Source organism: Polypterus senegalus, chromosome 8 (assembly GCF_016835505.1).
Source record: "Polypterus senegalus isolate Bchr_013 chromosome 8, ASM1683550v1, whole genome shotgun sequence".
Lineage (NCBI taxonomy): Eukaryota > Metazoa > Chordata > Cladistia > Polypteriformes > Polypteridae > Polypterus > Polypterus senegalus.
Window position 1 is genome coordinate 188,320,576 of NC_053161.1, and position 15,625 is coordinate 188,336,200.

At 46.6% G+C, this 15,625-nt stretch overlaps 1 protein-coding gene across 1 annotated transcript in view; it reads left to right on the forward strand.

The window, feature by feature from the left end:
• Positions 1-3,518, forward strand: part of LOC120534772 (NACHT, LRR and PYD domains-containing protein 3-like) — a 139,032-nt gene extending 135,514 nt beyond the window's left edge. The window contains exon 12 of the mRNA XM_039762352.1: positions 416-3,518. Coding sequence (XP_039618286.1) covers positions 416-524 — 109 coding nt within the window. The 3' untranslated portion in view covers positions 525-3,518. The remainder of the gene's footprint in view (positions 1-415) is intronic.
• The last annotated feature ends 12,107 nt before the right edge of the window (positions 3,519-15,625 follow it).

Here is a 15,625-nt window from a genome sequence, read left to right on the forward strand (position 1 = left end):
GAAGGCCCCCGACAAGGGGGGTTCAGCTGCATTTATAACAAAATCTTCAAAGAGAATGGTTAGAAAAAAATAAATCAGTTTCACCCCAAGGCCACAGAACATTCTTTACAAAATTTGTTGATTACAACGGAAAGCATAAATTCTAGTCTTATATTTGGAATCAAGCTTATCAGAAAACTTGTCATACACTGCTGCATTCCACAGCTGGAAGCACACTTCTGTTAATAATAATACCTAGCCACACAGAGAACATGCAGATTTTCATACAGAAGCTAGCAATAGATTTTAAATTCCATTCCACAGGACACTGAGGAGAATTCTGTGAAGTTGACCTGAGTTGGTGTGTCACTGTGATAGTACAGTGTGTGAGGTGGGGTCCTCTTATGTTTGTGACTCACACTTGTGTCATTCACAGGCTGCTGTTTAATGGGATCAGTGAGAGTGAGAGGACGAACCTGAGGTCACTACAGGAGGAGCTGAACAAGACTGGACGCCAGGTGAATATCAATACAGAAGAAGACTGAACATGCTGATCAACTGACCCCAGTGATGGCACCCCCTGTCCTCTCTCTCTGAATTATTCTCTTTATTCTTTTATAATCCCCTCTGCTCTCTTCCACATTTCATAAACTCTCCATGTCTTCTTCTCACCCTGTGTGATTCTTCTTTAAACTCACTTGTGCTCCTCCACCCTGTCACCCTGAACTGGTCACCAAGCTCCACAAGTTCAGACCAGAGACACCTGAATTTCATCACCAAGAGAACTACAGTGAGAACTGTCCTCTGAAACTAGCTGGGGTTACAAAGCCCACTGGGGAGAGCAGCAGGAGCAAACACAGGTGAACAGTCCAGTTGTAGGATGGTGGAGAGTGAAGCCAATCTTGGCATTGGTGACAAATTCTGGACAGGCACCAGGCTTTCACAGGTCAAGCTGATGGCCCATCTGAGCAGAAACCTCATAAACCTACTGCCTGCTCCTCAACATCATATGGTGTTGCTTGAACCTGTGTCTGCTCCACTCCTAGTTCACTGCCTCATTTGCACACAATTAATGTCATCTTCTGTTTGTGAGTGAATAGACTCTACCATGTGCTGGTTTGGACTTCTGTGACACTTGATCACACACAAGGCTCAGGTCTCTTTGTCTTCTTTGTCATTCCCTCATTGTCACCTCAATGTCTCCTCCACTCATGTCATCTTTATAGAGCAGTGACCTGAACAAGCGAGCCATTTAAAAATAAATGAGAGCAAAAGAAAAGGATAAGGAGAACTCAGGCCTGTTGGTGTAGAAAGTGTGAGGGACTGGCGGCCCACCCAGGGTTGGATCTCATACATTGAACCTGATGTTGACCTTGAACTGGACTGAGTGGGTTCAGAAAATGGAGGGATGGTGGACACCAAAGCCAACTGGGAATTAAGAGGGAGTTGAACTTAAATGAGGCCCTTGGATGATGGAGTGTGAAACTTCAGCTTGAAAGTGGGCTTCTCCAGGACAGCTGAACAAGGAGCAGAGTGTGGACAGATGGACTTTGAGTGTGACAGAGGAGAAAAGACAGAGATACAAACAAGGGTGCAAGAAGAAGAGCTACAAAGACAAAGATGGTTAGAGAGATGGGGGACAGATGAGTACAGAAAAGGAAAGCCAAATAGGACAGAGGGGGACAATAAATGGAGGAGAGAAGGAATATTTAAACGTGAAACACAGGGAAAGCTCAGTTACATTAGAATGGAGCAGAGAATTTGATTTCCAAGGTCAGAAACCTTGAAGGAGACATGATGGCCATCTACACCCTCTTCTGAGCCAATAAGGGTGAAGATCTTTGTGAACAAGAAGACTCTGCTCTGCCTCAGTTGTGGTTGAAACAGATCTATAACATATCAGAATGTGAAGAAGTGAAGTTGGATGACATCCTCCACTAGAAAGAGGAGTGAAGTGAATAAGATGATAAGAGTACAAGGATGGAGAAGTGAGGAGGTGACAGTAAATATGACAGACAGTGACGCCAGTGCAAACGTCATGAGGAGTCACAGATTGTGGACTCTGATTATTTCACTGATGAGAATGACGACAGTGTTGGATCAGCATAATGAGGGAGGAGTTTAGGTAAAGTTTCCTTTCAAAAGATGATGCTGACTGACACACATTAAATGTCCAACATGAAGAGACTCATTCTAGTTTGTCCAGGCTGTTAGTGTCAGTTTGAATACAATGTTCACAGTCCTGCTCCTCTTAACCCCTACAGGACCCTCAGAGGGCTAGCTTTGGGTGGACTCATCCATATGACTAAGTTTAGGTGCTAAGGATTGGTAGTATTGACAGTGGGCATCATGGTGACAGCCAGGTGAGCTAGGTGGGTGAGAAGTGGGGGTCTTTTATCACTGAGACAGGTCAGGATAGAGGAGCTGATGAGGTGGTGTGAAGAAGACCTCAACTCAAACCATGTCTCTGTCAGGCTCAGCTCATTAGCCAGACCCCTGTACTGGTGATCCACCAGACTGTTATACCCGGTCACCCTCCCCATCCAACTCCACACATCTCTCATTTTACTGTGCTGCTCAAGTTAGCCCTCCATACCTTCAGCTCTAAAGACTTTGTTTGTAATGTGTGACCGAGTTCACTAACAGGAGGGCACTTCACTGTCTTGGTGATGACCGTGCTGTCAACACACACGTCTGCTACACATGAATACACCGTTATGAATGACTGCACATGTAAGTCTCATTACTCTCTGATGTCCACTTCTTCACACTCATTGGCTCCTGCTGGACTATGGACTTATAAACAGGCCTATCAGTAACAAGTTTGGAATTCTGAAATTTCCAGTATGTCCAGAATAGCCAGCGGACTTCAGAAACTAAAGGACACATCTGTGAAGTGCAGACAGCCCACTGGTACATTCCTGCTGGACCTCACAGACTGGACATCAGAACAGGACTACAAAGCACAGGGCCATGAGGGGATCAGTTTAAGGTGGGCTATTTAGAGAAGACCACAAGGAGTTCATCTCATAGATTTACTGTTTGGAATAATGGAAACCTAAAAATAAAAATGATTTATGAACTTTGGGTTAAAAATTAATAGCTGGAGTACAAACAGACATTAATTATAAAGAGTATTACAGGAAATTTTATATTTCTGTTAATCTTCAGGTATATTTGGCAGTAAAAGGAGGGACCCCTGTGGATGAGAGGACAATTAGAAGGAGTTGTGGTGAGCGTCCAGTAGAAACATTGAAAGAATGTACAGGGGGCCAGTAAATTACAGCGAGGAGACATTTGGAGTTGTGGACTTGTTGAGTGATTTTTAAGATCTTTCCTGCTAGATGAGCACATCCTCGTTGTTACAATGTCACAGAATTTTATATTTGGAAAACAAAACGTGGACGATACATAATAAATACAAACTGAATAACGAATAAGAGTAAAGAGGACACAAATGTGCAGGGAATTCATCACATTTATGAAATGTAAAAAGCAGAGATAAGCTCCAGAGATTTAAAATAAATCCATGTCATGTTCGTGATGTTTGATCCTAAAGCTGTTTAGCATTTCGATAGATAGATACTTTATTAATCCCAAGGGGGAATTCAAACAATCCAGCAGCAGTATACTGATACAATATATATATATATATATATATATATATATATATATATATATATATATATATATATATATATATATATATATATATATATATATATATATATATACATTAAATTAAACAGTAATAAAAATGTACAAACAGACAATGACAACAGAATAATGTTAGCATTTACTCCCCCGGGTGGAATTGAAGAGTCGCATAGTGTGGGGGAGGAACGATCTCCTCAGTCTGTCAGTGGAGCAGGACAGTGACAGCAGTCTGTTACTGAAGCTACTCCTCTGCCTGGAAATGACACTGTTCAGTGGATGCAGTGGATTCTTCATGATTGACAGGACTTTGCTTAGAGCCAGTCACTCTGCCACAGATGTTAAACCGTCCAGCTTTATTCCTACACTAGAGCCTGCCTTCCTAACAAGTTTGTCCAGGCGTGAGATGTCCTTCTTCTTTATGCTGCCTCCCGAGCACATCACCGCGTAGAAGAGGGCACTCGCCCCAACCATCTGGTAGAACATCTGCAGCATCTTATTGCAGATATTGAAGATTGCCAACCTTCTAAAAAAGTATAGTCGGCTCTGACCTTTCTTACACAGTCCATCAGTATTGGCAGACCAGTGCAATTTGTCATCCAGCTGCACTCCCAGGTATTTATAGGTCTGCACCTTCTGCAAACAGTCACCTCTGATGATCACATGGTCCATGAGGGGCCTGAGCCTCCTAAAATCCACCACCAGTTTCTTGGTCTTGCTTGTGTTCAGGTGTAAGTGGTTTGAGTCGCACCATTTAACAAAGTCTTCGATTAGCTTCCTGTACTCCTCCTCCTGGCCTCAGGTGATGAAGCAGCAGCCGCTCCATGGTCTTCATCACATGTGACATCAGAGCAACATGCCGGAAGTCATTCAGCTCACTAGCGCGTGATACTTTTGGGACTGGGGTGATACAAGATGTTTTCCAAAGCCTCGGGACTCTCCCCAGTTCCAGGCTCAGGTTGAAGATGTGCTGTAGGGGACTCCCCAGCTCCAACGCACAGGCCTTCAGCAGTCGTGGCGATACACCATCTGGACCCTCTGCTTTGCTGGAATGAAGTCTCCTCAGCTTCCTGCTCACCTGTACTGCCGTAATCGTGGGTGGGGATGTCTCACCTATGCTGGCATCAGCAGAAGGATGGTTGGAGGATGAAGTACTCCGAGGTGAGAGTGGGTTAGGGTGGTCAAACCTGCTAAAGAAGTCGTTCATCTGGTTTGCTCTCTCCACGTCTCTCTTGATGGTGGCACCCCACTTCGAGCTGCAGCCAGTGATGATCTTCATCCCATCTCACACTTCCTTCATGCTGTTATTCTGCAACTTCTGCTCCAGCTTTTTCCTGCACTGCTCGTTCACTGCCCTGAGCTGGACTCGGAGTTCCTTCTGTACACACTTGAGCTCATGCTGATCACCGTCTTTAAAAGCCCTTTTCTTCTGGTTCAAAAGGCCCTTGATGTCACTTGTAATCCATGGCTTGTTGTTAGCATAGCAGCGTACTGTTCTTACCTGAACTACAATGTCCATACAGAAGTTGATGTAATCAGTTGTGCAGTCAACAGCCTCTTCAATGTTCTCACTGTGTGATCCCACAGTCTGTAATTCTGGTCTCTCAGAGCCTGCTCTGACTCAGGGGACCACTTCCAGAATGAGCGTGTGGTTGTAGGTAGCTCCCTCACTCTTAGTTTGTATTGAGACTGAAGCAGAACCAGGTTATGATCTGCTTTCCCAAGCGCTGGTTGGTGCTGTATGCGTCTTTAACGTTTGCATACAGTAGGTTAATAGTCCTATTTCCCCGGGTGTTACAATCCACATACTGGGAGAAGGCAAGTAATGTTTTATCCAGCGTTACATGGTTAAAGTCTCCAGCGATTAGCACAAGTGCCTCAGGGTGCGACGTTTCTAACTTAGCAACTGGGCAATGGATGACGTCACTCGCTATCTCCACGTTTGCTCAGATTTCTTCAGATGACATCCCATTATGAAATGAGTTACAAACTTATTTTAAAAAAGAGACATATGTGGATGTGGGCTTTGAAGAAACACATCAGCATGGTAAACTACAAGCGCATTGTCAAGAATACAAATGTCATTTATGATTCACTTAGTTATTATATTCATGTTATTACAGACAGAAAAATTAAAAGTGTTTGAAAATTTAAAATGGGATCTCGAGAATACTTCAGGATGTACAAATAAAAGCAATGTGGACTTTATCTTTGTTTAAATCATTGAAGCCCTTTTTATAAATTATATTTTTATTATAATACATTTTTGTTTCACTTTGACCGGTGATGTTTCCTTTGTTTGTTTTCTTTTTTTCTTCTTGTCTTTCTCCTTCTTCTTCTCCTTCTCCTCCATGCTTTCTGTGCTCCACTCCTCCAGACCTCAGACTCCACAGACATTGACTTGTCTTCTGCCTCACTGACCGCTCCCTCCATGTTTGCTCCTCCTCGTCTCTTATCGACTGTTTGTCCTCACAGACTTCGTTCTTTGTAATATTGACATGAGCAGAGACCACCCACAGTTAAACGTACAAAGCTCAATTGTCTACCCAGCCATTTTCTACCCTGCTTATCCAGTTTAGGGTTGTTGGGACTAATGACTGCATTGCTGGGCAAAAAGAGGAAACCAAACCTGGACAGCCAGCAGTCCATCACTGGATATCTAAAGCAGCCGAGGAGATCTCAATAACAAAGAACCTCCATGAAATATAAAGTGTGCTTCTGAAAGTGCCCCTTGAAGACGGTCAAAGGACACTGCAGGAGTCAGAGGACAGCAGCAGCCATTCCTCACATACTCCTCAATCACCTTTGGAGTCAGCAGAGGACCACGGCATCCACTCAGACACAATCTACTCATGTGAACGAAAAGGAGAGCCAATATTAGGGGTGCTGGGGGTTTGCTTCTTCTTCTGTTTTTTATTGGTGCTTGGTAGTACTCCTGGGCAATATGGCAAAAAAAATGAAACCTCTATTTTGTTTAAAATTTGTGGACAATTCATGATTTATTTAAATACTTCTTGATAGAAATCACTTTCAACTATTCTTGAGAGAGAAAAAAGAAAATGAGAAAGCTGTCCACATTTTGTGATATGAAACTAAATCTGTAGTCTTCCCAGAATTACAAACAAATATATGTTTGTAATAGAGTGGATGCTAGGTGGCACTGTTACCCCTTTTTTTTCCCAAAAGACAGACACAGGACACAGGTTAAAATACCAACAAGTTGTTCAATTTCTTCTTCCTTCTTGTACAGTGCCCAAAGAACCTCCACCACAATAAACAGGTAATAAATCAAAAATAATACAATCGATCACAATTTTCTCTCATCCACACCTCCCAGCAAGCTCTGACCAACTCCTCCCCACTCCAGCTCTCTTGCTGGGTATCCAGTAGTCCTTTATATGCTTCTGATCTTCCTCCTACTTGACTTGCCAGCACTTCCAAATCAGATGGAGAATTCCAATTCTTTAATTAGTACTTTAGGGCTTCCATCCTTATGACTTCCTAATACTTCCGGGCTGCAAGGGAAACATGGCTCCCAGTTCTTTTCTCAGCTCCCCCTGGTGGTGCTCACAGCACTCAACAGGGCTGAGAAATGGGACTCCAAGTCTCAAGATGCCCTGTGGGAATCCAGAGCACTGCTACACTCCAGGGGAGCTGCCATCCAGTGTTTTGGGGGAGGCAGTGTCCTGGAAAAGCTGCCTTCCCCCATCCTTCCATCACAGGGGCATCTCGGCAGGGTTCAGCTGCCGGCCAACCTCCATAGTGCCCATCCCTCACCTGAGCACTGTGGATTGAAGCGTCCAGTTCAGCGAGGGTTGTTCTTCTCCAGGAGGGATTGTTGGCAATGGCCAGACCGTAGCTCTGTCCTGTAAAATAACAGCGAGAGATACTGCACCAATGTTGCCATTTAACATTCTTTCTAGTTATTCACAAACATTTCCTCCACACATGGCCCGGCCAGCGGCTTTCATAACACAGCTGCCTCCCTCAGAATATTTTTTCCCTGCAAGACTGAAAGTAGGCTGGGATTGCCTACTCTGCCCCTCTATCAGCCGAGGGTGGACCGTCTCCCTGCTCACACGGAGAGCGTTCTTCAGACTCATGCAAGCTCGTATTATGGGCCCCACTAGAGGGCCACAGCAACAGAAATGATGAAAATAGCAAATCCCGAAGTGTACACAAATTTTGCCTCCACCAGAGGATGAGCTACATCAGCCTGGAACTGAACTCCACTGGCCCTCAATGGTGACATAATCCAGGTCTTTGGCCCTGTGAAACAGGAAAAGTGGCGCAGCAATGAGAGCACACTGCTTTCAGTTTGTTGTCCAAGTTGCATCTCTTTATTCACATTCAATAAAGCCATTATAACCCAGCATATATATTTCACTATTTTACATTCACAGTCTCAGGTGTGTTCCCAATACATCTTCATTCCACCAAGAGTCTCAATAAACAAGATCACATACATATACACATGTATATACAGTAAGCAATCCCTAGCCACTAGGGTAATATAGAAAAAGATTACAGAAATACTGTATTTAAATCAAGCTATGTGCTGTATTAAAATATATGCAGAGGCACAATCCTAACCCTTTTTTTAAAATAACATTTCTTGAGGTATGAAACATCAGCATTAAGTATTAATCAAAAATCTTAAATGCTACTCTTATCATATTTCAACCACTTTCATAACTACCCGTTTCATATTAATACATGTATAACAAAATAGTAACCATTCATCACAACATTTCAGCCGTTCTATAACTTATTTACATCTAATACAATTTACAAAATATATATTGTAGCGACCCGGCAGTCAGCGCTGCCGGAGTGATGCATTGTGGGAAGGTTGTACGTTCACTGATTTTTCTAATGTTTTTCCTGTTGTATTTATTAATTTCTTAACTTGTAAATAATGTTGTGTTTGTGTTCAATTAGTTGGGTGGGTTTGGGTCATCTCCGTCCGGGGTTATTTATTTTGTAAAAAGTACCGGTTATGTGAAATGTGTCTTCGTGCATGACCTTGACAGTGGCGGTGCAATAATGTCAAGCTTTGTTTACTGGCGATCTGTGAATAAAGAGATACAACAGGACAGAGCTGTATTCATTGCTAAGATTTCATCTAAGCAATTAATGCCGAGATACTCGGAGTCGTGCGGTGTATGGGACACGAGTGCTCGATACTTAAGAAGCTGGGTGCTGCCGAGACACTCGTAGTCGTGCGGTGTATGGGACACGAGTGCTCGTTACTTAAAGAGCTGGGTACAGCTGCGTGCATAACGTTGGCAATCCGCTATCCGACAGCTTGGGAGAGGTGCACGGCAAAGATCAGCTTTAAAATCTTCAAGACTCGACCACGGGTCGCTACATTGGTGTCAGAAGTGGGAGACCAGGCTGTTTAGAAGACGCCGTTATGGAACAGAGTCTTGAAGAATTGGAGCGTGCCATCTTAGAGAACAGCGTTACGTTAGAGCGCCTGATCAGCGGAGCCGTGCGGAGAAAAGCGGCAGATCGGCCTGATAGTACCAGTATTCCCCGGACAGTGTTGCGATCTTCTGAGCACGGCCAGAGGGGGCCGTCGGCTGCCGCAGCGATACCCCAGGTTACCAGTCGGACGGTCCGCTTCTCACGGTCACCTGCTAAGCTGCCGCGATACAGCGGATTGACTCCTTTAGAACCATACCTCGCACAAGTGGATCTGGCCGCGATACACAATGAGTGGAACCGCGAGGAAGCTGCGACACACTTGGCCCTTGCCTTGGAGGGTCCTGCACTTCAGGTACTCATTGATCTGTCATCGGAAGAGTGTCGTGATCTTCAGGCTCTCACCGCTGCTCTCACCCGTCGCTTTGGACAAAGAACTTCAGCAGAATGCAGCAGAGACAAGCTGACTAGCCGACGTCGGCATGAAGGTGAGAGTATAGGAGCCTTTGCCGCTGACGTCAGGGTATATACACGAAAAGGTTACCCTACTTTCTCGACAGCAGTGAGGGAAGAACTCGGTCTTCATGCTTTCCTGCAGGGCCTCACACCAGAATGTCTTCGCCAGCATGTCTGTCTATCGTCCCCCCGAGATTTGAGTGAGGCACTAAAAGAGGCTGAGCGGGTTGAAGACGTACTACAGGCTGAGTCACCGACAAGACGAACGCCACGACCGAGTCGACTAACAAGAGCCGTTGAACGAAGGGCAGAAGGAGACCTGTCTGAGGTAGTGGAGGTCAGCGCCCAATCAACATCAACCCCCCGACAGAGACAACGAGTGGACTGCTGTTTTCGATGCGGAGAACCAGGGCACTTTGCCAGGGATTGCCCTGCCCCAAGTCCATTGGCTCGTACAGCATCGCCGCAGGGAAACGACATCGGGGTGAGGTCGTGAGGGGACCCGCTCCGCTTTTCAGCACCCTCAACAAAGACTGCTTCAAAGTTGGGCGCTGTGGATTTTCCACTGGACTATACCTAGACTGCACTATTGATGGACGGCCATGCAGTGCCTTAGTGGACACGGGGTCCACTATTTGTTTGCTAAGAAAAGGAGTGTTGCCAGAAACAGCTAGTCTTCTTCCCGAGGGCTGGACCCCACAAATAGCTTAACTACGACGGTTACGGGTGAACGGACAGTAATGCCCGGAAAGAAACTGTTATCTGTGTTGGTAGGGACGAGCCAGACCAACCACGAATTCTGGCTTTGGACATTAAAGATCAGTGCATTATTGGGTTGGACTTGTTGGCCCACTGGGGAGCATGTGTTGATGTGTCTAGGGCCGTCCTCTGCCTAGGTAATGAGACTGTGTCGCTCCAATCGGGCTGGAACCGTCCTGGAAGGGCTGCTGGCTTGGATTTGCCTGGATACCACGACTCACCGGCTCCCGACTGTTGTTCAGAAGATGCAGAGACTCAAGAGGACCCCCAGGAGAATGTTGCAGCTCAGACCAGTGCTTCCCAACGGTTTTCCTCACGCGACCACCCATCAGCTGAGACAGTTGCCGCTGTAGAGGAATTGGGCGTCAAGTGGGGAACATCTGAACGCACCACAGCAGGAGCAACTTCAACAACTATTGAGAGACTTTGTGGACATTTTTGCGGCTCGAGAGGAGGACTGTACTAGAACGAATTTAGTGAAACACCACATAGACACTGGCCATGCCGCCCCATTCGCTTGCGCCCCACCGATTGCCTCTTGCGGCCAAGCTGCCGAGGAAATGATTTGTGAGATGGCAGCCAACGAAGTTATTGAGCCTTCGGACAGCCCCTGGGCTGCACCAATGGTCATGGTACGGAAGAAAACGGGGGGTTGGCGCCCCTGTGTGGACTTTCGGAGGTTAAACGAAGTCACTCGAAAAGACTCATACCCACTGCCACGCATCGATGATGCATTGGATTATGTGGCTGGATCCTGCTGGTTCAGCACCTTGGACTTGCGCAGTGGGTATTGGCAAGTGGAACTGGCACCAGATGACCGACACAAAACCGCATTCACCATAGGACAAGGGCTGTGGCAATTCAAGGTGATGCCGTTTGGACTGTGTAACGACAGCCACCTTTGAAAGACTGATGGAGCGGGTCCTAAAAGACATTCCCCGAACCCGATGTGTGGTCTATCTGGACGATCTGCTAATCCATGCCAGAGACTTTGATCAGGCTGTCCACAATTTAAGGGAAGTCTTGACAGCCATTCAGAGCGCCGGGTTGCGGTTGAACCACGCGAAATGTAACCTCCTCTCTCGACAGACTCAGTTTCTGGGACATGTGGTTAGCGAGAGTGGAGTGGCTACCGACCCAGCGAAGGACTGCCGTGAGCAACTGGCCCCCACCAGCCAACATCACCGAGCTGCGGAGCTTTCTGGGCTTAGCCTCATACTACCGGAGATTTGTGAGAAACTTTGCAACCATTGCTAGCCCCTTGCACCAGCTGACGAGTAAGGGCCAACAGTTTGGGTGGACGGAGGACTGCGCCGCCGCTTTTCAACAACTAAAAGCTGCTCTTACCAGTGCACCTGTCCTGGCTTACCCTGACCCCAACCAACCCTTTATTTTGGACACTGACGCTAGTAATGTGGGGGTTGGCGCAGTACTCTCCCAGAGGGGAGACCGAGAGAGAGTGGTGGCCTACTATAGCTGCAGCCTCAGTCGACCGGAGAAAAATTACTGCGTACCCGGCGGGAGCTATTGGCAGTGATCTGGCAGTACGACACTTCAAGCCTTACCTTTGGGCACTAAGTTTACGATTCAACTGACCATGCTAGCCTTACATGGCTGTTAAACTTCCGCAACCTGAGGGCCAGGTGGCAAGGTGGATAGAAATACTTCAGGAGTATGATTTGAGGTGCAACACCGACCAGGACGGCAGCATGCAAATGCTGATGCCCTCTCCAGGCGACCATGCATACTCAACGACTGTCGATATTGCCGTCGGCAAGAAGAAAGGGGTATGGGACCATCATCAGCAGCAGCCGGGCTAGAGGACACTGAGGGAGCAGGGGAACCATTCACCATCGAACAGTTACGGCAACTACAGGCAAACGACCAAGTGCTAGAGAAGGTAAGGGGTTGGCTGGAGACCCAGGAATGCCCGATTGGCAAACCGTGTCTTCCCAGGGCCGGAACTCAAGTTGTTACATTCGCAGTGGGGCAGCCTGGAGTTGCACGATGGTGTGATCTACAGAAGATGGCAGGCACCAAGGGGGGGAACTGACCGTTTGCAACTTCTGGTTCCCCAGGCTTTACGTATAACGGTCCTCCGTTGGGTTCATGGAGCAGCTGGATCTGGGCACTTTGGAAATGCAAAGACAGTGCGTCGGCTGCGGCAGCGATTCTATTGGCCCGGATGTCGACAAGATGCGGAGATGCACGCCCACTGCTGTGACGTTTGTACTGCACAGAAAGGACCTGGCCAACGCTCTCACGCACCATTACAACAGTATCTTGTCGGGGCTCCCATGGAGAGGATTGGGGTAGATGTACTGGGTCCTTTCCCTACCACAGAGGCCGGAAATCGTTTTGTTTTGGTGGCGATGGACTACTTTACTAAATGGCCGGAGGCATATGCCATTCCAGATCAAAGTGCCTCCACAGCCGCTAAAAAATTGCTGGATGAAATGTTCACTCGATTTGGGGTGCCGAATGAACTGCACAGCGATCAAGGGCGGAACTTCGAAAGCCGGTTGTTTAAAGAGGTGTGTCAGCGGCTGGGGTGAAGAAGACCCGAACCACTCCCCTTCACCCTCAAAGCGATGGACTGGTCGAACGGTTTAACCGCACCCTGGCCGCCCAACTTGCCATCCTCACTAGTCAACACCAGAGAGACTGGGACCAACATTTGCCTCTGGTCTTGTGGGCGTATAGGACGGCCGTTCAGGAATCGAGTCAATGCACACCGGCGGGCTGATGTTCGGAAGAGAGATGCGCACGCCGGTGGACTTGGTGTTTGGCTCGCCCCCTGAGCCTGAGCTTGTTGGGGGTCACGAAACGGACTATCTCCGATTAAAAGAGCGGCTGAACACCGTGCATCAACTGGCCAGGGAGGCCCTAGCGGGAGCTGGAGCCCGTCAGAAACGGGCATATGACATTCGGGCTCATGGTCCAACTTTCAAGCAAGGGGACAAAGTGTGGGTCTTTTGCCCACAAAGGAAACGGGGGTTGTCCCCAAAACTGACACACCATTGGCAGGGACCGGGAGAAATTCTGGACATAATTTCGGAAGTTGTTTTTCGAGTCCGAATGCCTGGACGGGGCAGACGGGTGGTGCTACATAAAGATCGTTTAGCACCATACCACCCATTGGCCCCAGCACCAGAAGGAATTAGAACTCAAAGTGGCTCTCCAACCTCCACACTCGGTGTCGAGACAGACATTGAAAGTCTCCGGACTGAACCTGACACGAGTAGTGGAGAGTCAAGCAGGCCAAAGCGTGTCCGTCGCCGACCGGGATATTTAATAGACTTTGAATGTAACGACTAGGGTTGTGAGGACACTAAACCCTCTTGGGAGGGGGCTATGTAGCGACCCGGCAGTCAGCGCTGCCGGAGTGATGCATTGTGGGAAGGTTGTACATTCACTGGTGTTCTAATGGTTTTTCCTGTTGTATTTATTAATTTCTTAACTTGTAAATAATGTGTTTGTGTTCAATTGGTTGGGTGGGTTTGGGTCGTCGCCGTCCGGGGTTATTTATTTTGTAAAAAGTACCGGTTATGTGAAATGTGTCTTCGTGCATGACCTTGACAGTGGCGTTGCAATAATGTCGAGCTTTGTTTACTGGCTATCTGTGAATAAAGAGATACAACAGGACAGAGCTGTATTCATTGCTAAGATTTCATCTAAGCAATTAATGCCGAGACACTCGGAGTCGTGCGGTGTATGGGACACGAGTGCTCGTTACTTAAGAAGCTGGGTGCTGCCGAGACACTCGTAGTCGTGCGGTGTATGGGACACGAGTGCTCGTTACTTAAAGAGCTGGGTACAGCTGCGTGCATAACGCTGGCAATCCGCTAGCCGACAGCTTGGGAGAGGTGCACGGCAAAGATCAGCTTTAAAATCTTCAAGACTTGACCACGGGTCGCTACAATATTTAACAAGAGTACCAAGTGTTTAGGAGCCGAGCAACTATTTAAAAAGCCACACTCTTGTCTGGTTAATAATCCACAGCACCGCCATCTATCAACTGTCTCTGCAAACAAGCAGCTCGCCGCCTGCCTTTAGTGAGTTTTAACTTCACGCCTCTGTAGCAATACTTATCAGCATACTACTGTCATGTTCTGAGTGTACTTGACTCTTAATTAAAATGTAAAATACTCCAATTTATTGTACACTAACCTGTGAAATAGGTAAAGTGGAGCAGCCATGAGAGCGCACTGCTTTCAGTTGTGTCTGAGGGGTGAGCCGAAGTTCGTTCCTTTACTGCAACCCTGACGGAACCACTTCAGTGTGAAACACGTTCCTACCTATTACTGCTCATGTCACAGTCCGGTTTCATGGTCCAATCCATAAAACAGGGACCCTTTTTTTACCAAATAGTATTCAATTTTGCAGATTTATTACATTAATAAGAAAAAACTATTGTTTTTTATTGTTGCCACACTCACAGCTCCATTCTCTGCAATGTTAGGAGATGTCCATTTTTCTTTTGGAACCTCCTTTTTAGTCTGGGGTTTAAATTCAGTCTGGGTCTCTCTATGAGGAACAGAGAGACTCTTTACTGTCTGTAACCCTTTCGACTTCGGTGTGACCAGCGCCGATGTCTTGATGGATTAGACAACCTGGAAGTCAGCATTGCACCGCTTCTCTGAGACCCCCGCTCCTTCCACCAGACACTTCGTCATCACCCCTTTTTCACTTGTGGGACACAAGGCTACTCGACAACTGTTACTAGTAAATCGTGCTGCTCCTTTGATCACATTTCCTGTACTGTACCAGTTTAACCCACTTGTACCACTGCATTCATCATCTGGGAAGGCTCCCGTCCAAAGCTCTGCAGGTACTCCTCTAACCATTTCAGTTGGTGTCTTGCCTTCGCTCCCACCTCCTTGATAATCTTCTTCACCCCTGATATATTATCTGCAAAAAGGCTTGTTTTGTCTTGGTAGAGTAATACAGTATATTACTCTACTTTCCCCTTTTTGTATTATTAGTATGTAACCTTTGTCAGAATGCCTCAGATCTCCCAGACTTACCACTGTTTATCAGGTATTGTACCATATAACTTCTCCCCACCTTCCCTTCTACATCTATAGCCTCAGGCAATTAGGTGTAGTAAAAGACAAGCAGGAGTTAGGTTACACTTTAAATAATGTATTATTGATAATATTCATAAATAATAACAATTTACAAAGTTCAAATGAATATTAGCAACCATACAACCTGAGAAATGGTGATGTGTAGTTTCAGGTGGCACACAGACCTGTTTATTACTTTAAGTGTCTCTAGTGAAGTCCTCATTTGTGGTCAGCTTTCTTCAGAACAGGCCACATGCCTGTCTCAATATGGCTGCCAATCT